Source organism: Felis catus, chromosome A2 (assembly GCF_018350175.1).
Source record: "Felis catus isolate Fca126 chromosome A2, F.catus_Fca126_mat1.0, whole genome shotgun sequence".
In the NCBI taxonomy this organism is placed as follows: domain Eukaryota; kingdom Metazoa; phylum Chordata; class Mammalia; order Carnivora; family Felidae; genus Felis; species Felis catus.
In genome coordinates, this window is record NC_058369.1 from 142,073,065 (window position 1) to 142,096,008 (window position 22,944).

A 22,944-nucleotide genomic window follows, 5' to 3' on the forward strand; every position below is an offset into this window, starting at 1 on the left:
ATCAAAGATTTTAACTTGTAAGAAAATAATTTTACCTATCAATGAACCTTATTTATAAAGCAGAGACACAGCACATTTAAGAACTTGTAAATATAGATTATTTTCAGATGTGAGGAAGTTTAACACTAAGCAATGATTAAATGATCACATTACCAATGTGTTACAGGTATTTAGGTCAACACTATTTTAAACATATGAATATTGGTAATTCTTGGCTGTAAAATTACTTAAGAATAATTTGAATCCTAAACATGTAATTTCGTTTTTTTTTTCTTTGTGGACAAAAATACAAAACAAAGATTGATTTATGTATAAAAGCTTACAGTAACACCTAGATAGGTGCTAATAAGCACGCTTTGCTTTATACTTTATGTAAACAAGAGAAAGTGTTAGTTTTAACTTAGCACCTGAACATTTTCAGGCTGGTGGATTGTTCACCAGCCTAGAACTTCATGGCCTGGTTGAGCTGGCATTTCAGTAAGCCTCTTGAGGAAATCGTGCTTTCCAGAAGGGGAAGATTTATTTAAGTGCACTAGAATATGTGATGTATAAGTGTAACTTCAGAAGTCCATGTGTGGGTACCATTCATTTGAGTAGAACAGTTTTATGCCATAAAAATGTTCACTGACTTGTGAATTCAGAACAAGACATTCTCGAGTCAGGTGGAAATATCCTCTATCTGTACATCACAAACACAGTTTGAAGCTTCCTGGGATAACAATTCTATTTAAAACTGAATCAAGTTTTTGGGTGGAGGAGTCTAATTTTTAAAACTTTATTTTTTAATATGTAATGAGTATATTTGTTACTATGCTTAGACTTCAGTTTATTATATGGTTTGCTTAATAGAGTTCCAAATATTTTTTACAATGTAAGCTACATCTTTTTAAGAGAAATAGATCATAAAATTAAAAAAAAAATGGAAATGATCTTTTATTTACCATCAAGAATGGTTTGCTCTCAACTTATTTTCCTATTATACTTAAGGTAACATAATTTACTGAAATTTGAGTTGAATATTACTTTTCAGGAGTTCAACTAATATATTAAGCAAAGTAGCCATCTAATATAATGCAAACATCAACTAAAATCATTTTTAAACTTTTTGAATTTATTTCTTTGTGTTAATATGATTATATATGGTAAGTTGACTTAGTAAAAAAATTATCAGTAAATCAAACAGACTCCTTGTTAGACACAAATTTAATCCTTAGTATACTTTTAAACATGCATTGTACAAAACTATAATTTATTAATAAATCTGGTTACCATAAATTATCCTGGAGTTTCCATATAAATTTCAAATCTTAAATCCATAGGTAAGACTGTTTCTTACTTATCATCATGTTCGTGACCATTAACAATAGGAATGTCTTAGTGTATTTTGTAACAATTTATATAGTTTGATTGGTTAGTTTGCTCACTGTTTGATTAAAAGAATTTAGCCATAGAGATTATGAAAACCATAATGAAAGCCATAGAGATTAGGAAATACGTGACTGCTTCATAACATACACATGTGTGAAGATTTTCAGTAGAGATTATGCCTGAATTTAAAGTATTTCAGCAGAATAACAAATGAGTGAGTAGAATCGTAAGTTACGTTTTAAGAATAAAATAGTCACCTCATTGCCTTGTATCGCTTCCCTGTAGTGCTTATCATAGAAAAACTTGGATTTTGGTGAGTTCCATGTCCACGTTTCCCTGAAACAAAAATTCTGTGTCATTTAATAGATTTTACTAGATTGGCAAATCAAGCAAAGATTAATCAAGAATTGTATCAACTCCAGTCACACATCAAGTCCTCAGTAAATGGTAGCCATGAGCAGTATCACTAAACAATGTAATTTTCCTTAACAGAAGTTATCATGGGAAGGTCATTTCAGTAACAGAATGGAAGGATAAAAATTAAGAACTGGAAAAATGTATGTATACTACCCTAAGATACAGAGTACAGGAGAGAGCCGAAATTATTTTCCAGTATCTCAGCTTCACCTGACAAAACCATCTAACCTAGAGAGAAGAAATAGGGGTAGAAGAGGGGGATGATTCACTGCAGTATTCTGTTCACTTCTAGTAGTCAAAAGTGAAAATAGCAATTTTAGTCCCTTATAATTTTGAATCATATACTAGCATACTTTATTTTCCTCTATGTAATAGATTTTCTCCATGCACTAGAACTTGAATAATACCATTGGGGAAAAATTTTTTAAAAATAAACTGAATAAATTACATATTATTCCTATATCGACACTAATATTTATTGTGGATTTTTTTGTTTTTGGTCCATGACTGTAATTACAGATGATTTCTTTCTTTTTGACAAAAGGCCAAGGACAATTCGATGCCACCATTTCTTTTGGATCAGTTACCATTAGTGACCTATAAATATAGTGAAATAAGTTACTATTACCCTGAGGCAGCAAAGATTTTTATGACTCAGACTCCTTTCTGCCCTTCGTCCTATCTCACCTGAGTGGAACGGAATGCCTCAGTACATTTTGTGACAACTTATATAGCTTGATGGGTTAGTTTGCTCACTGGGTAATACAGTTGCAATAATTCATACTTCATATTGTCCTACAAACGTCCTGGCCCTGGGCTCCACTACACATACTTTTTCACATGAACTTCCAAGGCCAAGATCTATATTCAGATATTCATAAGCAATCCTCACCCAACATTATTAAGCAAATACTCATTTGGGGTAAGGAAGTATCTAGGCATCTGTTTACCTTTTTGGAAAAAAGGTACTGTGATTACAGTGAATTTGCAAGTTGTTACCTAGTCAGTGCCAGCTGTCACACTGCAAAGATTTTATTTTGGACCTGGATTGTTTCCATTCAAATAAATAAATCAACCAACACATTTTGGTGCCTCCGTCTTTAAGTAGCATGCCACAGTATTTTTACTAAGGTTGCTTAGCAACCACAAATAGTGAGATAGCAGGATTGAAGAGCCCAATAAAATAAGTAGTTGTATTTTACATACTTACAGTGAGAGGAATCATGCTGGTTTGGTCAGCCTTCAGACCTATGAAATTTACAGCATTCATTGTTAAAATTGTGGGCCAGTTTTACAATAGTATCTTCACTCATCCTGTCCAGTTGGATTATAGCTCTGAGGAATACCATCTGCTGATTTCCTATGTAGTCATTCATTATACTACTCAGTCTTTGTAAAGATTTTAAAAAGCAGATCACTGTTAAAATAGTGTGTAAGAAAGATTCAAATCGATTTCCCAACTATCCTTTTTCAACTAAGTAACATTTTATGGTTATATGCAGGATTTGGTCGGTGTGTGTGTGTTTATCTCTTTTCGTTTCATGAATTCTGTCTCAGTGGGTTTAAGTGGAAAATACTTAATGAGATCTGTTTTAACAGACACAATTGAAGTTGGTATTTATATAGGCAAGAAATAAAATATCCTAGGAGCGCCTGGGTGGCTCAGTCAGTTAAGCCTACAACTTCGGCTCAGGTCATGATCTCCTGGTTTGTGAGTTTGAGCCCCGTGTTGGGCTCTATGCTGACAGCTGAGAGCCTGGAGCCTGGTTTGAATTCTGTCTCTCTCTCTCTCTCTCTCTCTCTCTCTCTCTGCCCCTCCCCTGCTCATGCTCTGTCTCTGTCTTTCTCTCTCAAAAGTAAATAAATATTTAAAAAAATTAAAGAAAAATAAACATTATTAAAAAAAATTTTTTTTAACGTTTATTTATTTTTGGGACAGAGACGAACATGAACTGGGGAGGGGCAGAGAGAGAGGGAGACACAGAATCAGAAGCAGGCTCCAGGCTCTGAGCCATCAGCCCAGAGCCTGATGCGGGGCTCGAACTCACGGACCACGAGATCATGACCTGAGCTGAAGTCGGACGCTTAACCGACTGAGCCACCCAGGCGCCCCTAAATAAACATTTTTTAAAAAAGAAAATAGCTTATTTGAAGTAACAAGTGCTCAATAAATGTCAATTTAATAATTTTCTGCTCAAACATAATTAAATATCTCATTTAAATTAAGGAATACACATTTGGGGCTTTATAAGAACAGAATCTAGATGCTATATATGAGTTTGCTTTCTGGATAGCTAATATCATCCATTAAATGCTATTGTATGCTATTCCACACTGAGCTGGGCCCTACGAGAAAAAAAAATACCTTTGCCATCCAGGAGCTCGTAATATAGTAAGAGTTCTAAATTCCATATATAAAGAGACGCTAATGTGGAAGTACACCTAACAGTTTGAAAATGTAGAGGAAGAAGTATCCCTTTCTGGAGGAATCTGGGTGGACCTCCTAGAGGAGTTGTCATTTGTTCTGAATGTTGGACAGTGAATAAAACTTAATTGTCAAGGGAAGAGGAGAGGGTATCTTTAAGTGTACCTGCATGGGGATAGACAATGTGGAGGTGAACTCAAAAGCAGGCACTTCCAGGGGTGTCTGTGTGGCTCAGTCAGTTAAGCATCTGTCTCTTGGTTTTTGGCTCAGGTCATGATCTCACAGTTCATGAGTTCTAGCCCATGTCAGGTTCTATGCTGACAGCATGGAGCCTGCTTAGGATTCTCCGCCTCTGTCTTTCTCGGCCCCTGCCCCACTCGCTCTTTCTCAAAAATAAATGAACATTAAAAAAACAAACAAAAAACAAAAACAAAGGTAGGCACATCCAGAAAACAACCAATGTGACCTGGCATGTCTGAAACTTAAATTGGGTCATGTACAATGGAAGACACATCACTAGAAAGGTAGATTCAGTTCACCTGGTCTTGTAGAGAAATTTATTCTGAAAAAGAAAGGTTAAACAGAATGAAATAATATCGAGAATGGGTCTCAGGGGCTTGACTTTTCTCCAAACTTTTATCCAGTGATGGGCTTTCCTAACATTCCTTATTTGCCCCTCACCAACTATACTTAATATGCTGAACACTTACACAAAGTGATTCATACTTTATAAAATTTCTGAAATTTAATTAGCAAAGAACTGTCCATAATGAATGTCAGCCTTAGTGTTTCCACAGGTGTCATCCCCTCCGACAAGGGATATTCTGAAAATCTGCCTGTCTACGTCCACACCCCATATTTCTACCTTTACAAGTTTCCCACTGCTGCTACTTCAAGAAATATGTAGCTAACAGCGTATTAGCAACTTAGCAAGATTTGAAAATCTTTTCTTATTAATTTCACACAAATTCCCTGAACTAATGACAGAAAATAACATTTGATTTTTGTTTGGGTATACGGTCTCAGCAGGAAATAATGGTACAATCAAATTGGAGAAAGTTGCAGTGAATGTAATGAAGGGTTGTTACAAAAGTGTGGACAGGATGTGGGAAGCACGGGGATAGCTTGGTCCCCTGGGGACAGTGGGAAAACCCCATGCCTGAAGTGGTGAGCAGGGAGTGTGATTATTTTAAGTACATGGAGAGAAATCCCATGAAAGGACCACATCACAGGAGCCATTGTGACCACTAGCCTAAGAGGACCTTACAGGGATGGGGCTCAGGAAATAAACCCCCAACATACTGTGCTTCTTCCTTCTAATCTTCTGCTAATCAGAAGCCAGAATATAAAGGAATCTGGATTGTAGACCAAAGAGGGCAGACACTCAGGGCACAGAGTAATGTGGGAAAGGTGGAGAGTATATCCTCAGAGGCAAATGGAAGATATCCAGCAGAATTTGTTTAGAGTAGTTTAGCTTCCACTCACTTATACTGTTACCATAATACTCAAAGGGTCAGCTAAGGTGATTTAGGGGGACATAAGGAGTGATCTGCCACAATCCCCTACTAACTCTCAGAGAGCTGAAGTTGAAGTACTGAGTGATTTTTAAAAACTAAAGGTGTGTGAAACAGGAAAGGAGTTAGGACAAAAGGCAGTGGTGTGGTGGATAACTAAGCAAAGAATTTTAGATCCGGGGTTTTATACTATGTGACCTTAGTCTGCCATAGATCTCAAAATTTTGCATTTCTATAGTGACCAGGTTTTAATAAAAATAATCATGTATAATGCTAGTCACTAAATGAAATAACATTCTTAACTCAATGCTAGTAGGTTTTTCAGTGCTTTTTGCTAAGACATATATAGGGATAATATCTTTATTCACACGTAAATATTAAAAACTTATGCAGCCTCTTTCCAAGTTTAATTTTTCCTATATAGTAAGTAAGCAAATCTTTTTTTTTTTTATACCACAATAGGCAGGATCATCGTGTGCATTAATTTCTTAGTGTTTGTCCTGTTATAGCTTTTGCAATGATTACAAATATTATATATAGCACATTTCGCATTGTGTATGCCATTATCTTTTTGCATTGAACTCCTTTGGTATTGATTATTCCTTAACATGCCTTACAGTCCCTCCCTTTTAAGACCAGTTGTGCAATCCTTCATTAAATTCCAAAATTCAGTATCTTTAGTGAGATTTCATTTAATTTGCTCTAAAAGTTTCCTGGGGTACATTCTCTAGAAGAAGAGATGGCCCTGGGGTGCCTGGGTGGCTCAGTCAGTTGGGCATCTGACTTGGATTAGGTCATGATCTCACAACTTGTGGGTTTGAGCCCCACATAGGGCTCTATGCTGACAGCCCTGAGCCTGGAGCCTGCTTCAGACTCCTTGTCTCCTTCTCTCTCTGCTCCTCCCCCACTCATGCTCTGTCTCTCTCTCTCTTCTTCAAAAATAAATAAACATTAAAAAAAATTAGAGGAAGAACATGGTCCTTTCAACAATAACAAAATAGTGAATAAATCAGCCGGATTCATATTTTGGCAGAACAAATGTGTTTGTTTCCATTATCTTAAATTTGTTTATTAAATTAGTGCCATAGATACACAGCATGAAGAATTTGGACGGCACATACCAGAAGATGCTACCCAGGAACAGCTCTGCTGGGGTGGAGGGCACACTTGCAAAAATCCTGGTGCGGTTCATCCAGTCAGGCAGGTGATGGGAATGTTGGTTGACCATCCGGAGAAGAGATTCTCATCAACAGGAAGGGAAGTGGAGATTAAGAAGTTAGGCAGGCAGTCAAGACTGTGGATATTTACGAGTGCACACAAGGAAACCAGCCGGGGACAGGAATTACTGAGAAAGGCTCTCAGTGGGTGAAATGGGTGAAGACAACAAAAAGAAAGGAAGGTGCTAAGCTCAACATGCTTTTAATGGGAAGGTGCCTAAGGAAAGGGATCAGATCTGTGGAAATATGGATGGAAAAGTACTCTCTGACATTCAGACTTTCATGTCACTGTCTGCCATTTTTGTCACACTCATTCTCATACCTCTGCTGTTAACCTCTAGGTCTTTTCTCTATTTCTCTTACTCATCCACATCTCCTGTTTATAGTCCTATCTCCAGTCACACAGCTTCCACAAAAACGTCTCCACTCTGTTTTGAACTTTTTTGATTGCTGACCTGTCAGGGCATTTTTCTTAGTGAAGCACATTTTAATTCTTTATTATGTATTACTTGTAAATTTTCCTGTGACAAAAAGCCTTTTTTCTCAACTAAATTGCATGCTACTTGAAGTTGGGATCCCTGATGTTGGTATCTCACACATTATCCATGGTGCTTACAGGAGCATTAGACTCATACAGTAAAGATTCCATGAACATTTATAGGATTATGTAAATATAATATTTACTGTTTGTCATTAAAAAGCTAGTTATTAACGTATTCTAATATTGTTAGGCTAGAAATTGTGTTCTGAATTTCTTCTGTTTTTTAAAAAAATATTTATTTACTTAGAGAAAGAGTGAGCTGGGGAGGGCAGAGAGAGAGAGAGAGAGAGAGAGAGAGAGAGAGAGAGAGAGAGAATACCAAGCAGGTTCTTCACTGCCAGCATGGACACTGATGTGGGGTTCAAACTCATGAACTGTGAGATCATGATTGGAGCCAAAATCTAGAGGTGGATGCTTAACCAACTGAGCCACGCAGGTGCCCCTGTATGATTTCTTCTTATACTAGTTGTATTTCCCACTTCCTGATGCCATGTACCTCTGCCCCAGTCAAGCTGATCTCTGAATGTCAGGATTTTCTTTGGGGTTCTTTACAGTGACACACAGGGATGGGGACATATACAGTACTCTACAAATATTTGCACTGATTATTATTTTTTAGAATGGGTTTGAGTGCCTTAAAACAACCACGGTTTAGAGAGCCATTTCACAGACATACCCAATCCTACTTGAAAGTGAGATTTAATTCTGTTATTTATTTGACTTCCCGGGTTGACTTTTTCTCATGTTCCATTAACATTTTTGAAGCGGGATCACTGGGCACTGAAACTGTATTCAGAGTGACTTAGTTCTACCATGCTGAAAAATGAAATACAAAAGATCCATGTAAGACAGAAGAGTAGTCTGAAAGCTATTGACATGGCAAAGCAAAGACCGGCAACTGTAAGCGATTGAGCAGTATAAAATACATGACAAGAATACCGTGAAATACTTCACTGCTTGTCTCCAAGCGCCATTACCATTTATTCCTAGGGAGTGACGGAAACAGGTGGATCACAGGCACCTTCAAATAAATATATCAGGAAGCCAGAGTATCAAGAAAGAATCATACACAATAGGAGTGCAGGCCTCACACGAATTATATTAGCCTCACTCCTCTACTCGCGGAAGCCCTTTTAGCATCAACAGTAATTTTGTAGATTTGGTGGCAAAGGTCAAAAATAGAATATTGGCATACTTCTAATGGGTTCTAAAAGAGGGAGTTTAGGAAGTAAGCAGGCGGCTCCATAGATGACTCTAAGTAATTCATCTTCCTTAGTTTGAATGCTTGAATCTGAGATGTAAATGAAAATGGCATCTGTTCCCTCATATATTTAATTTTTAAATTAAACTTATTTTGAAGTAATTATAAATTTACATGCAATAGTAAGAAATTAATACAAAGATCCCCCGCACTCTTTACCTGTTTCCCAATGGTAAGATCTTGCGAAACTGTAGTACAACATCACAGTCACGATATTGATACTGATACAGTCGAGACAGAGAGCATTTTGATCACCACAGGAGTCTTTATGTTGCCCATTTATAGCCAGACCTGTTTCCCTTCTGTCCCTACCCCCCCCCCCCACCTTAAACCCTGACAACCACTGATCTGTTTTCTGTTTGTATGATTTTGTCACTTAAGCAATGTTATATAAACGGAATCATAGGGTGTATATGGATGTTTTTATTTGGCATAATTATCTAGGTTGTTGTATCTATAAATAGTTCTATTCTGAGGTATCAGTGTAACACAATTTATTTAGTCATTCACTCATTGAAGGACATCTGGGTTGTTTCCAGTAGGGGACTATTATGACTGAAGCACCATAAACATTAATGTACAGGTTTTATGTCTTTATTTTAAGCCTTCATTTATCTGGGGTAAATCCTCAGGAGTATAATTGCTAGGTCATATAGTAGTTGCATGTTAAGTTTCTTAAAGAAATGTCCATATGGTTTTCCAGGGTGGCCGTACCATTTTACATTTTCAGTAGCAATGTATTTGTGATGCATTTCCTCCATATCTTGCCAAAATTTGGCCTTGTCGTTATTTTTTACTTTAGCCATTCTAATAGGTATACTGTGATATTTAATAAAAAACATTTTGAACATCTTTCATGTGGGTTTTTGACATATATATATCCTCTTTGATAAAATGTCTCTTCACGTATTTTTGCCTACTTTCCAATTGGATTATTGTTTTTTTTTAACTGTTGAGTTTTAAGAATTCTTTATATATTTTTAGATGCTAGTTGTTATGCAAATATTTTCCTTCACTCTGTAGCTGGTGTTCATCCTCAACATGGCCTTTCACAGAGTAAAAGCTATTTTGATGAAGTATAATTTATCAATATCTCCTTTTATGGATCATAGTTTGATTTCAAGTTTAAGAACTCTTTAGCTCTAATTCTTGAAGATTTTTAAATGTTTTTTTCTGTGAGTTTTGTCTGTTTACTTTTTCCATATGAGTGCCAATTCTCCGTTACTCTAGGACCATTGTTTAAAAGGCTCCATTGAATTATATTTGAACTTTGTCCAAAATCAGTTGGGCCTGATTGTGTGAGTGGAGTTTGGGGTTCTGGGTCTATTCCACAGACTGTGTGTCTCTCAGCCAATTTTTTTTCTTTTTTTTTTGATGGAAGTTTGTCAATCTTATTTGTATTTTCAAAGAACCGGTTCTTTGACCAATTGATTTTTTTTCCATTATGTTTCCAATTTCATTAATTTCTATTCTTTATTATTTCCTTCCATTTGCTTTGGCCTTATTTTGCTCCTTTTCTAGAGTCTTGAGGTGGGAAGTGAGATTACGGCGTCGAGATTTCCTGTTTTCTAGCATGTGCATATTAGTGCTGTAAATTTCTTCTAATAACTTTACACACACATTATGGTATGTTGTATTTTTTTTAAAAAAATAAAGTTTATTTATTTATTTTGAGAGAGAGAGAGAGAGAGAGAGAGTGCATTAGGGAGGGGCAGAGGGAGAAGGAGAGAGAGAGAGAGAGAGAATATCCCAAGCAGTCTCTGCACTGCCAGTGTGGAGCCTCGTGAACTCATGAACTGTGAGAATATGTCCTGAGCCAAAACCAAAAGTCAGATGTTTAACCCACTGAGCCACCCAAGTGCCCCAATATGTTGTATTTTAATTTTCATTCTGTTTAATGTATTTTTTATTTCCTTTAAGACTTACTCTTTTACCTATGGATTTTTAGAAGTGTTTAATTTTCAAGCATTGAAAGATTTTCCTGCCATCTTTACGTGTTTCTACTTTGATTCCATTGTGGTCAAAGAGGGCACTGTGTGTGATATCAAATTGTGTAAAATTGTTGAGGTTTGCTTTACGGTCCAAGATATGTTATATATTAGTATATGTTTTGTGAATACTTGTTATTCTGTGAATACTTGTTTATTCTGTATTTGGGTGGACTATTCTATAAATGTTGAATGGACATTTGTATTTGGCAGGATTATTGGGTTCTTCTATATTCTATTGATTTTCTGTCTAGTTCTATCAATTGTTGAGAGAAGTGTGTTGAGCTCTTCAGTTATAATTGTGGATTTATTTGTTTTTTTCATTTATATCAGTTTTTGCTTCAGTTCTTTGCAGCTCTGGGGTTGGTGCATAAACAATTAGGATTGCTATATGTCTTTTTGGTGAATTGACCCATTTATCATTTTTATTGTTTTTCTACTCTGATATGAGATTCTGGATCTTATTTAAACCTTCTATATATATTTTTTTAATTTTTTTTCAACGTTTTTATTTATTTTTGGGACAGAGAGAGACAGAGCATGAACGGGGGAGGGGCAGAGAGAGAGGGAGACGCAGAATCGGAAGCAGGCTCCAGGCTCCAAGCCATCAGCCCAGAGCCTGACGCGGGGCTCGAACTCACGGACTGCGAGATCGTGACCTGGCTGAAGTCGGACGCTTAACCGACTGCGCCACCCAGGCGCCCCTAAACCTTCTATATTTTTAATGGACTTTATGTTTTAGAGCAGTTTTTAGATTTACATAAAAATAAAGTAGGGGCGCCTGGGTGGCTCAGTCGGTTGAGCATCCGACTTCAGCTCAGGTCACGATCTTGGGGTTCGAGAGTTCGAACCCCGCGTCGGGCTCTGGGCTGATGGCTCAGAGCCTGGAGCCTGCTTCCGATTCTGTGTCTCCCTCTCTCTCTGCCCCTCCCCCGTTCATGCTGTGTCTCTCTCTGTCTCAAAAATAAATAAACGTTAAAAAAAATTTTAAAAAAATAAAGTATACAGATACCCTCTTCCCCCTGCCCAGTTTTCCCTATTATTAATATCTTGTATTAGTATGGTGCATTTGATACCACTTGGTGAGCCAAAGTTAATATGTTTTATTATTAACGAAGTCCTTAGTTTACATTAGGATTCACTCCTTTTGTTGTATAGTCTATGTGTTCGGCAAATATACAATGACATTTGTCTGCCATTAAAGTACCATGAAGAATATTTTCACTGCCCTAACAATTATCTGTGTTGAACTTCTTGATCTCTCCCTCACAACCTGAAACCCTGGTAATGACTGATCCTTTTATTGTCTCCATAGTTTTGCCTTTTCCAGGATGTCCTATGGTTGGAATCATATAGTAGGTAGCCTTATCAGAGTAGCTTCTTTCTCTTAGCAATATGCATGTAAGTTTTCTCCATGTCTTTTTATGATTTGATAGCTCATTTATTTTTGTCCCTAAATAATATTCCATTATCTGGATGTACTACAGTTTATTTATTCATCTATTAAAGGTCATTTTGGTTGCTTTCAAGCTTTGGCAATTATGAATAAACCTGCTATAGACATTTGTGTGCAGAGCGTTATGTGAACATAAGTTTTCAACTCATTTAGGTAAATACCGAGTAGTGCAATTGCTGGATTGTATGGTAAGAACATGTTTAGTTTTATACACTGCCTTCCACAATGGCTGTACCATTTTTCATTTCTATCAACAATGAAAGTGTTTCTGTTCCTCCAGTCTTCACTAGTTTTTTTTTATTTAGGCATTCTAGTTAGGTATATAGTAGTATCTTGTTTTAATTTGCTGTTCCCTAATGACCTATGATGTTGGGCATCTTTTTTTATAGTCTTATTTGCCATCTGGTTCTCTTCTTTGGTGAAATGTTCAGATCTTTTCCTCATTTTTTAAATTGTGTTTTTCTTCTTTATTGTTGAGTTTGAAGAGGTCTTGGTATATTTTGGAAGGTAGTTTTTATAGATAGTGGTTTTGCAAAAGTCTTCTCACAATGTGTAGTTTGCTTTTTCATTCTTTTAACCATGTCTTTTACAGAGCAGGGTTTTTAATTTCAACGAAGTCCAATTTATCAAGTATTTCTTTCATGGATTGTGCCTTTTCTTAAAAATGTTACCACCAGGGGTGCCTGGTGGCTTAGTCGGTTGAGCATCTGAATTCGGCTTGGATCATGATCTCGTGGTTCATGGGTTTGAGCCCCGTGTCAGACTCTGTGCTGACAGCTCAGAGCCTGGAGCCTGCTTCAGATTCTGTCTCTCTCTGCCCCTTCCCACCTCATGCTCTGTTTTTGTCTGTCTCTCAAAAATAAATAAATTTAAAAATTTTTTTGAAAAAAACATTACCACCGAACCCAAGCTCTTTTAGGTTTTCTCCTATTTTATTTCCTAGGAATTTACAATATCACATTCCACATTTGGGTCTATAATCTATTTTGAGTTAATTTTTGTGAAGGGTATAAGGTCTGTGTCTAAACTCACTTTTTGTCATGTGGATGTCCAGTTGTTCCGCACCATTTGTTGAAAAGACTATCTTTGCTTCATCGAATTGCCTTTGTTCATTTTTCAAAGATCAATTGACTCTATTTGTGTGGACCTATTTCTGGGTTCTCTATTCCATTCAATTGATCATTGTCTATTCTTTCACCAATACTACACGGTCTCAATTACTATGCCTTTCTGGTAATGTAGCATTAATCTGATTCTTTTCTTCAGTGTTGTGTTGGGAATTCTGAATTTTTTGCCTTCCACATTTACTTTAGAATTCGTTTGTCAGTATCTACAAAATTACTACACCTTCTGTTTTACTTATTTTCTCTGAGACCATCCTATCACCTTTTTACTACCTAGTGGATATAGAAGTCCAGGCTTGTCACTAGAGCTTTATTGACACCTGCAGTTTGGTCTTTTTGTTACTGCTAGTTGCGGGTGAGAGCTTTGTTCTTCATTTGGTCTCCACTGGTACCGTTTTGGTATGTGACCTGGCTTCCAAGTTAGCTTCCTTTGACCTCATCCTGGCAGGAGTGCTAAGGTACCTTATTATAGCCTCATGAATTTGGAAGTATAAGCTCTCCATTCAGTCTTTGCTGGCATTGAAGAGGGTGGGGCCACACTTTTTTTCTGTGTTATTTGGCTGGGATAGCAGTACAGTTATTGTCTGGACATTTTTGCCTTGGTAGGTTGACTTTTTCAATCAGGCTTTTCTTGGGGAATTTTTCCTCCTATGACTGCAAGAGTTTTCAGGTTTCTGGTTTATTGAGCTGTGAGTATGGGCTTTATGAGGCGAAAAGAAATCAAGGGACCTTGCCACCATGTTGTTCCTCGAGTCCTGGGGTCCCTAGGTAGGCTCTTTCTTCTTTCTACCTTTCAGGGTCTTCTTATGTTTTATGTGTGGTATCCAGGGTTTTTCTTCATACTTAGTGGGAGGAATAAGGAAACGTATGTCTATTCCATGTTCTCTTATAAGTGGAATTCTCTCCCCCTGTATGTTCAAAATGCTACGTGATCATCAGTTGGTAGACAAAGATGAGCTACATTGTGGGGGGGTTGTATGTCATGGAGTTTCAAATAAATTGAAAATTAATAGAATAAAAAATTAATAGAATCCAATGTAGAATTTGGAAAGGATAACTGATGTGACCAAGTGGTATTTTGTAACTTTTTTGAGCTGCCATATTTAGTCTGCAGGGGCCCTAATGGGAAACCAGAAGGTCAGTTAAAGAGCTTTCAGAGTAACCAGTTCATGTAGACTTAAATTAGGATAGTGGAGGTGATAAAAAGCAGGGGAAAGTGAGCTCAAGTAATATTTTATCATTAATGACATCAACAAACATGTATCATACATCTGTTATGACCAAGGTAATGATAGACATAATGGACATGAAAAGAAGAAGGCAGGGAGGTTTTTTTTTTTTCCAAAGACTTTTAAACTAGTAGAGAAAATATGTATGTAAGAATAATGGACACCTTGGTGATAGGTCAATAGATTGAATTGTGAGGTAAAAGAAAAAAAGGAAAAGTGATGCCAAGGGGAAAAAAGAAGAAGAATTATGGTGAAAGGGTAGTTTTTGAGACAGAAATCAAGTTTTGGATATGTTGAGTTTGATGTCATGTGAAATATCCAAGTGGAGATACTCTGAAAGCAGCTACTTGATAAAAGCCTGAAATTTAAGTTAGATGTGATTATTAGAATTAAAGTATAGTTTTAATAAAATATTTTTTCCCTAAAAGCCATTTCTGTATAAGCCCTTGGTGTAAGAATTTTAAAATAGCCTAGATCTATACCATGATTCACTGGAACTTTAAACAGAGCCTTTCATGGGGTAGAAAGAACATGAATTTTGTAGCCAGAATCAACTTTTATTTAGACCTCAAGCATGACTCTAACCAACCTAAATTCATCTTAGAGCCTAAATTTTACCTGTCAAATGGGATTCCAATACTAAGTAATTAATGTTATACAGTTACCAATGTATTAAAATGCCTGACACATAGAAAGGACTTACAAATATTGATTCTCTCTCCATTTATTAACCTGAAATTTATACTGAGAGTAAATGCCATACTCAAAATTTGTGCTGTGCTTTTATGTTTTCTTTGATGCAGTTCCTGTTTTTTGGCCCTTAATTGTAGTTTCAGACAAAGGCAAGAGTGGAAGATTTATTGGCTGTTCTTGGTCTATGAATGCTCATTATGTGAAAATCCCAAAGTATAATTTAACAGTATCAATATTAAATAAATACTTTATTTTAAAAGTTAATTGAAAGCAATCTACACAGTATGCAGATATTTTTGGTCCATTTTGTTCAAATATTATGTGATTGGCATATAATACAGTCAACTTTTTGTCAAGGCTCCTGTTGGTTGGTAAAATACTGTGTACAACAATCGGAGAGATGGACTGGAGCTTGAGGAGGACCTGGGATCAAGGAGGGCTTTTATGAGATGAAGGGTGTTTGCACTGCCTTTATTCTCTTGAATTTGTCACCTCGCAATTCTCTTCAGTACAGTGAATCAGGTTTTTATTCTTTGGTTCTTTGTGTTTGCCAAATGCCCTTGTTCTCTTATATTTCTGAACTTCCTTGGCAATGTAATTGGATTATGGCTAATGTGTATGCAAGTTATGAAAACAACACAAACTCCAGATCTTTAAAAATATGCTCTATCACCTCTTTCTCTCTTCCTCTTCTGTGATAACCTTGCAAGCCATTTGTTTAAAATGGCATTATATAAGATGAATGAGGGCCGCCAAACTGGAAAAGGGCCCAATCAGTGTTTGATCCCTGAACATTGTTTATTTAATGAATAAGCCTTTAGTGGGCTAAGCCACTGATATTTGAGGGTTTGCTTGTTACTGCACCTTATCCTAACTGTCCTTCACCAATACATAACCTCATGAACCCACTGCTATAGCTCTTGCCAAAATCACCACGGCTCTTCATTGCTCCTTTGTCTTCATCTTTCTTAATTTCTCAGGATTCGATAGAGTTATCTACTCCCTCCCTGAACCATTTTTTTTCTCTTGATTTTCATGACGCCATACTTTCTAGTGTTTCCCCTCTCTCACTGGTATTCCTTCTCAGCTTCCATTGCCACCTTCTTCTTTTGTGATAGACCTGTTAACGTTGGAGCATCTCCAGGCTTGGTCCTCTGTTCTCTCTCCTTACGTCATTATCCAGTCCCATGGCTTTGAATAGCAGCTATATGTCTATGACACTTACATTTATATGTTCTTTACCTCTGATTTATACCTTTTATGAGCTCTAGACTGGTATATTCAACTTCCTACTTGAGATCTCTATTTGGATATCTAATACGTATCTCAAAGTTAATATTGCAGAGTAAATCTCTGATGCCTATCTTCACAATTCGTTTCTTCTTAGTTTTTCCCACCTCGGGCAATGGCTGTACTATCCACTCATTTACCCAGACCAGAAACTTAGGGGTCATTAAGTCTTTTCCTTCCCCACATCACTTTACGGTCTAGGTCTCCATGCATTCCCATGTGTCTGACCACATCTGCTACTATCACTCTGTTACAGTCACCATTTTTTCTTACCTGGGATGATAAGCTTCCTTCAAACTACTCTCATTGTTCCTTGTACTGGTTTATTTTTTTTATTAAAAATTTTTTATAACATTTATTTATTTTTGAGAAACAGAGAGAGAACATGAGCAGGGGAGGAAAAGAGAGAGAGGGAGACACAGAATCCAAAGCAGGTTCCAGGCTCCAGGATCTGAGCTGTCAGCACAGAGCCTGACACAGGGCTCGAACTCGCGAACCATGAGATCATGACCTGAACTAAAGTCAGACACTTAACCGGCTGAGCCACCCAGGTGCCCCATCCTTTGACTGGTTTATAATCCATTTTTCATTCTGTAGCCAGACTACTCTTGTTTAAAGTATAAGTCAAATCATGCCAGTCTCTTATGATTCTACATTTATGTCCTACTGTATTTAAAATATCATTTCCTTATGATTTTCAGGTCTCTGACCATTTTCTTCCTACTTACCTTTCCCACTTCATCTCCGATATAATTCCTTTACCCTCTATACTCCAACCACACATGTGGTCTTTTTTCTCAAACACACTCGGCTAGTGTTTCCTGTGCCTGGATTTCTTTTTTTAAGTTTATTTTTTTATTTTGAGAGAGACAGAGACAGCATGAGCGGGGGAGGAACAGAGAGAGGGAGAGAGATAATCCCAAGCAGTCTCTGTGCTGCCCACACAGGGCCCGAAACAGGGCTCAGACCCACAAAACTGTGAGATCATGACCTTAGCCGAAACCAAGAGTCAGATGCTTAAAGGAGCGAGCCAGGAGCCCCTGTGCCTGAATTTCTTTCACTCATCATCTCCCTGTGTGAGGCTCCTTGTGACTACTCATGTTTCGTGTTTCAGGCCCAAATTTCACCTTCTCAGAAACTACTCCCAGACTCATTCTTACTATGTTTTATAGTCTTCACAAGGCTTAGAGCTATGTGAAATTATCTTGTTCACTTAGCTATCAATAAATTTACTTTACCTATTTCGCCTTCCTGCCCTCCAAAAATATATAAGGTACGTTGAGGGCAGGAAGTTTGCCTGCTTTTTTCACTCACGTACCTGAGTCCCTGGAATAGTGCTGGACACACACCTGGTACTCAATAAATTGATGAATTGATGAATAAGTGAAGGAAAGTTTGAATGAATGAATGAATGAATGAATGAATGAAGTATTGAATGAATAAATGAGTGAATGAATAAATGTCATTATCCTTTGCAGAATGAGTTATCATTTTAACCTACATGGTTCTGTGGGCTATATTTGGAGGCTTTGAGTCCTTGAAACTACTTTAAAATAATTGTTTTTCACTTATACATGCAATATTGTTGTTCCAGGAACACTGCATCAGGTTCTTAATAGCCTGCAAAAATATGGGGGAAAAGGGGAGCCTGGGCGGCTCTGTCGGTGAAGTGTCATGATCTCGCGGTTTGTGAGTACAAGCCTGGCGTTGGGCTCTGGGCTGACAGCTCAGAGCCTGGAGCCTGCTTCAGATTCTGTGTCTCCCTCTCTCTCTGCCCCTCCCCCGCTCATGCTCTGTCTCTGTCTCTCAATAATAAATAAGCGTTAATTTTTTTCAAATATGGCCAAAAAGAAGTACTTTCCTTCTTTGTGTCTTCTTTAATTTTCGGCCTGTGGTATCACCAGTTTTCTGACATTAGAAATCTCAGGGAATCTTATCTCTTAGCTCCTTACCAGCAGGGACCATTTGTCAATACAACGTGAAGGGAGATGCTCTGTAACAGGCCTAAGAGCCTTGTTCTCCTCAGGAGACTAATTTCTGAATTGTGCATGAAAGAATGTGAAATCACTCCAAACAAAGGAATACTGTTTACCTACAAATCTGTGGGCCCACAATTAAAGCTTCTTTTTAAGGGTTCTCCCCCTATGTGATTTTTATCCAATATTTACTAAAAAAACAACAGTGCTTGGAAAATGAAAACAAGAAATCTGAATGGTTTTTCCCTTTTTCATAAGAAAATAGATCCTTATCATTTTGCCATTTCTTTGCAGAACCTTTTTTACTTTGAGAATGAAATACTCGGTGAGAGATGAAAAAGCTTAATAGAAATTGGGAAAAGGAAGTCAAACATTTTCTGGGATGAGTGATTTTATTGCTTCTATACACGATCATTTTTAGAATAATTTATACATTCCACTCCTCTGGACAGAGTGCAGTGCTTTGACTCATACGTATATATTTTTAAATCTCTCTCTCTAACAAATGGCTTTGTTTGTTTGATGACCTTTGCTGAGAGCCTTTGATAATAAGGCCGAGAATTAAGACATCGCCAGACAGTGGTGCACAGATGGGCTTCAGCTGATACTCTAGAAAAATAATATCTTCATCCTCCAGCTATTTCCCCATAAATCTAGCCACCGTACTGTTTCACAAGAAGGAAAAAAAAAACATGCTTTTTAATGCTACTGCTACTTTTTGCCATGATTAAAAGTTGTCTTACTCTCTCTGTCCTCCGAGTAACTGTATAAATAAAAAGCACAAAGTGGAAGTAACTGAAATCTCATAAAAAGGGCAATCCTTTGTCCAGATCAAACATGCTGACATTTTTGAGGGTCACTTTACGTTTCTGGAATGCTTCCTTTCCGTTGTGCTGCCACAGGTCCGAAAATGAATTAGTGGCTGCATTGAGTCTCCTCAGGAAATTAAGTTTCTGTGTTTGTGCTATCTCTGGGGTCTGAGCAATAGGTTTCATTTTAGTTGGAAGGAAACTCTACTACCAGAAATAAGGTTCTGCCTACCATTTTTTCCCGGAGCTATTTCAGGTGATCAAAAATAACTAATAAACTAGGGAAGAAAATAAAACTATCTCAATTGCTCAAGGCTCTAAAGAAATTAGGGGAAATCTTGGAAAATCAGGCAGTAGGATTGAAAACAAATGTTTGGAGGTGTCTGCAGAGCTCAGAGGTGTTGAGCATCTGACTCTTGATTTTGGCTCGGGGCATGATCCCTGGGTCATGGGGTTGAACCATGTGTCAGGTTCTGCACTGAGTGTGGAGCCTGCTTATGATATTCTCTCTCTCTCTCTCTCTCTCTCTCTCTCTCTCTCTCTCTCCCCCTCTCTCTCTCTGCCTCTCTCTCTCTCTCCCTCTCTCCCCCTCTCCCTCTCTCCCCCTCTCCCCCTCTCCCCCTCTCCCCCTCTCTGCCTCTCTCCATCCTCCCCCGAAATAAATTTTACGGGCACCTGGGTGACTTAGTGGGCTAAGCGTCTGACTTCAGTTCAGGTCATGATTTCACAACTCATGAATTTGAGCCCCGCTTGGGGAATCCCCAAATGGTGATCTCTATGATTGAGTGCAGAAGTTCTAGGAAAGACCCTTCTCCCCTTTTTCCAAATCCCCTCTACCTACCTACACCCTGAGTTCTGACACCTTTGTAACATGTGACAAGGCTTTTAATTCTGCTCTTAGATTTCAGGATTAAAATGTAAAACCATATTGACTTGGGTTCAAGTAAGGGTATAAAATAGTCTATGCTGATATCCAAGGAGATCAAAAGGGTAATGGATTTCACATATGTTTTGTGGCAAGTATATCATGGACATGTCAACATTCATTATCTCCCTGAAGATCTAAAATAACTGTGAATTAGCTAGTATTGCCTTATTTCCTCTGAGGATATTAAGACAAGAAGACAAGAGGTTAAGTAACTTTTCTAAGATCACAGAGAGTCAGAATTGATGAAAAAAGAAATCAAAGTGGCTCCATATGACTACAATGGCCTTAGCTCCCCAGCCTGTTGCCCTGTTGAGCATAGTTAGAAAATCAGGAATAGCTAGGGGAAGGGAAGGAGGAAAATCTGCTGAATTTAAGGGCTGCTTGGTATGCTTCGTAATGTTAACTAAAGGTGTATATTCACTGAAGCTCTATTGATATATGATAAGCAAATATGGAAGTATTTTGGAGTCTCAGAAACTGTGGGTTTGTGTTCCATTAATGAGTTACAGTTTATAAATTTTATCCATCTCTCAGGTTTTAGTACAACTTGTTACACAAAAGTTGGTTCCAAACGTATTTTGACTTTTTATTTCTAGAAGAGTATAGTTCATGGTGTTAAACATTGTAAGTCCTTGATTTTTTTACACCAATTGCTATTCTTACATTTGCATATGTTATTTCAATATGTAATGTGTTTATATACATATATATGTATATATATGTGTGCATATATACATGCATACACATATTTCTGTTCTCTAAGTAATCAAAATAGAATGTTGTGGCATGTTTCTCTACTGGTATGTGTATCTCTGATCTCATAGACAAGGTTTCTACCTTTTGGCTCTATGCTTCTATACTTCTCTGTTCCCTTTGTGACCTCATCACATGTGTCCTTACTGGTTTCACATCAGTCCTCTGCAAAAATGTTATTTCGATGAACGCAAGGCCGAGACTATCTTGTTCACTGTCATATCATCAGCCCCTAGCGAAATGACTAAGTATATAGTAAGAGCTTAAGAAGTATTTAATGAATTGAATTGAAATTGAAATTCCGTATTCCCTTTGTAAAAGGCAACTGTCCTTGAAATGAGCAACACGCTAAACCATGTTACACTAAAGCTATGTATTCTCAGGCAAAATCCTAGAAGGCAATGTTGGACAAGAAAGTTATGTACAAATGGTATAAAGAGGCTTCAAACAGTAAGTTGCTGAAATTCTAGTTTTGCTTAGAGCTAGCTCCTATTTATAATATTATCCATTCTCTTAGAAAATATTTTTGTTAGGCGTTCTGTTCCATGCTAAAGATTGAAAGACAAATAGAATAGACTAATTAAGGGAATTAATTCTTAAGAAGGTCAGAAGGACTTTATGAAAATGCATATTAGGCCAGAGGTCTTAAAATTGTTGCTGATGTACTCTCAATGAGTATTTTGAAAAAAGTGTGCGTTCCTTTACATGTTTTAAAATCAGTATAAAAAATTCATTATATGTTTAAAAAGAAGTAAAGAGTGTAATTTCTGGCTTCTTTTAAATATTGTAATTTTAAAAATTAAAAATGCTACGTAAATCTTTTACACTTTAGATTTCAGTAGAATCTAAATACCATAGCACTTTAATATCCAGAACCAAACATTTAATAATTTCATTATCAAGCTTTTCTTTAATCCTTAGAAATTTGATGTCCTATCTTTTATTCTTTAACCTTATTTACATTTCATTTTCCCTAGAGAATTTTATCCTAAAGTAATATATTTCTAAACCCATATCTCCTTTACTAATTAAGTACTGAAGTATTTCATACTTCTCTGTAAGAAAACTCTGCTTACAAATTAAACATGTATTTTTATTTTCCACGACTCTAAGATTTTAAATGGTAAATGTTTTTCCTGGAGCACCTGAGTGGCTCGGTTAAGCATCCGATTTTGGCTCAGGTTGATCTAACAGTTCGGGATGTGGAACCCCACATCTGGCTGTGCGCTGTGCAGAGCCTGCTTCTGATCCTCTGTTTCCCCCTCTGTCTCTCTCTCAAAAATAAATAAACATTAAAAAATATATATTTCTCCTGGAAGTAGTTAGATTTGGAATTACTATTAGTACACAATGTTTTATATCCTTTTGCTTTGATCAAAGCAACAAAAATATATAAAACATTTGACAAATAATTATTAAGTGTATAGAGAAAAAATTTATTATAAATGCTCCTATTAATAAAAAAGGGACTACATGTTTCACATAGTTCATATGTCCTAAAATGATTCTTCCTCATTCTTATAATAACAGTGTCCAAAAACAATTTTATTTCTGTTTTCATTGATGGTAACACTGAGAAGTATTGTCTACATATTAGGAATTTTATCATAGACATGTCACATATTTTCTTAAACTTCTAAATTTCACATATTTTCTTAAACTTCTAAATTTTCAGCTAAAGATTGTTGTTTTATCATTACTTTTGATGCTATATCAGCTGATGATTCAGTTAGGTCTTACATATTTGATGAGAGGAAAGACGAGCCATTTGACTTTCAAAGGAAACCCTATAAGTTGAATCATCCGCTTCCTCAATTTCTGGAAAGTATATCAAAAGACTTCATCAAAAATTATCAGCACCTTAATTTACATTTTATTCCTTAACTTAGGAATACCTTGTCTAACCTGACATACTCAGAAAAGGTTGGAAAATCCAAATATTATTAATTTCAGCA

At 36.9% G+C, this 22,944-nt stretch overlaps 1 protein-coding gene across 12 annotated transcripts in view; it reads left to right on the forward strand.

Moving 5' to 3' along the window:
• Window positions 1-21,084: 21,084 nt before the first annotated feature.
• LOC111559538 overlaps window positions 21,085-22,944 on the forward strand; it is a 132,537-nt gene continuing 130,677 nt past the window's right edge. For 2 of the 12 annotated variants that reach the window (XM_045052709.1, XM_045052706.1), the window contains exon 1: window positions 21,089-21,439. Coding sequence is in view for 4 of the 12 variants with exons in the window: in XM_045052702.1 (XP_044908637.1) it covers window positions 21,125-21,244 (120 nt within the window). In the remaining 8 variants the exon portion in view is untranslated. Of the gene's footprint in view, window positions 21,440-22,944 lie in introns of all 12 variants that reach the window. The other 10 variants (XR_006594495.1, XR_006594497.1, XM_045052704.1 and 7 more) reach the window with 8 other exon arrangements.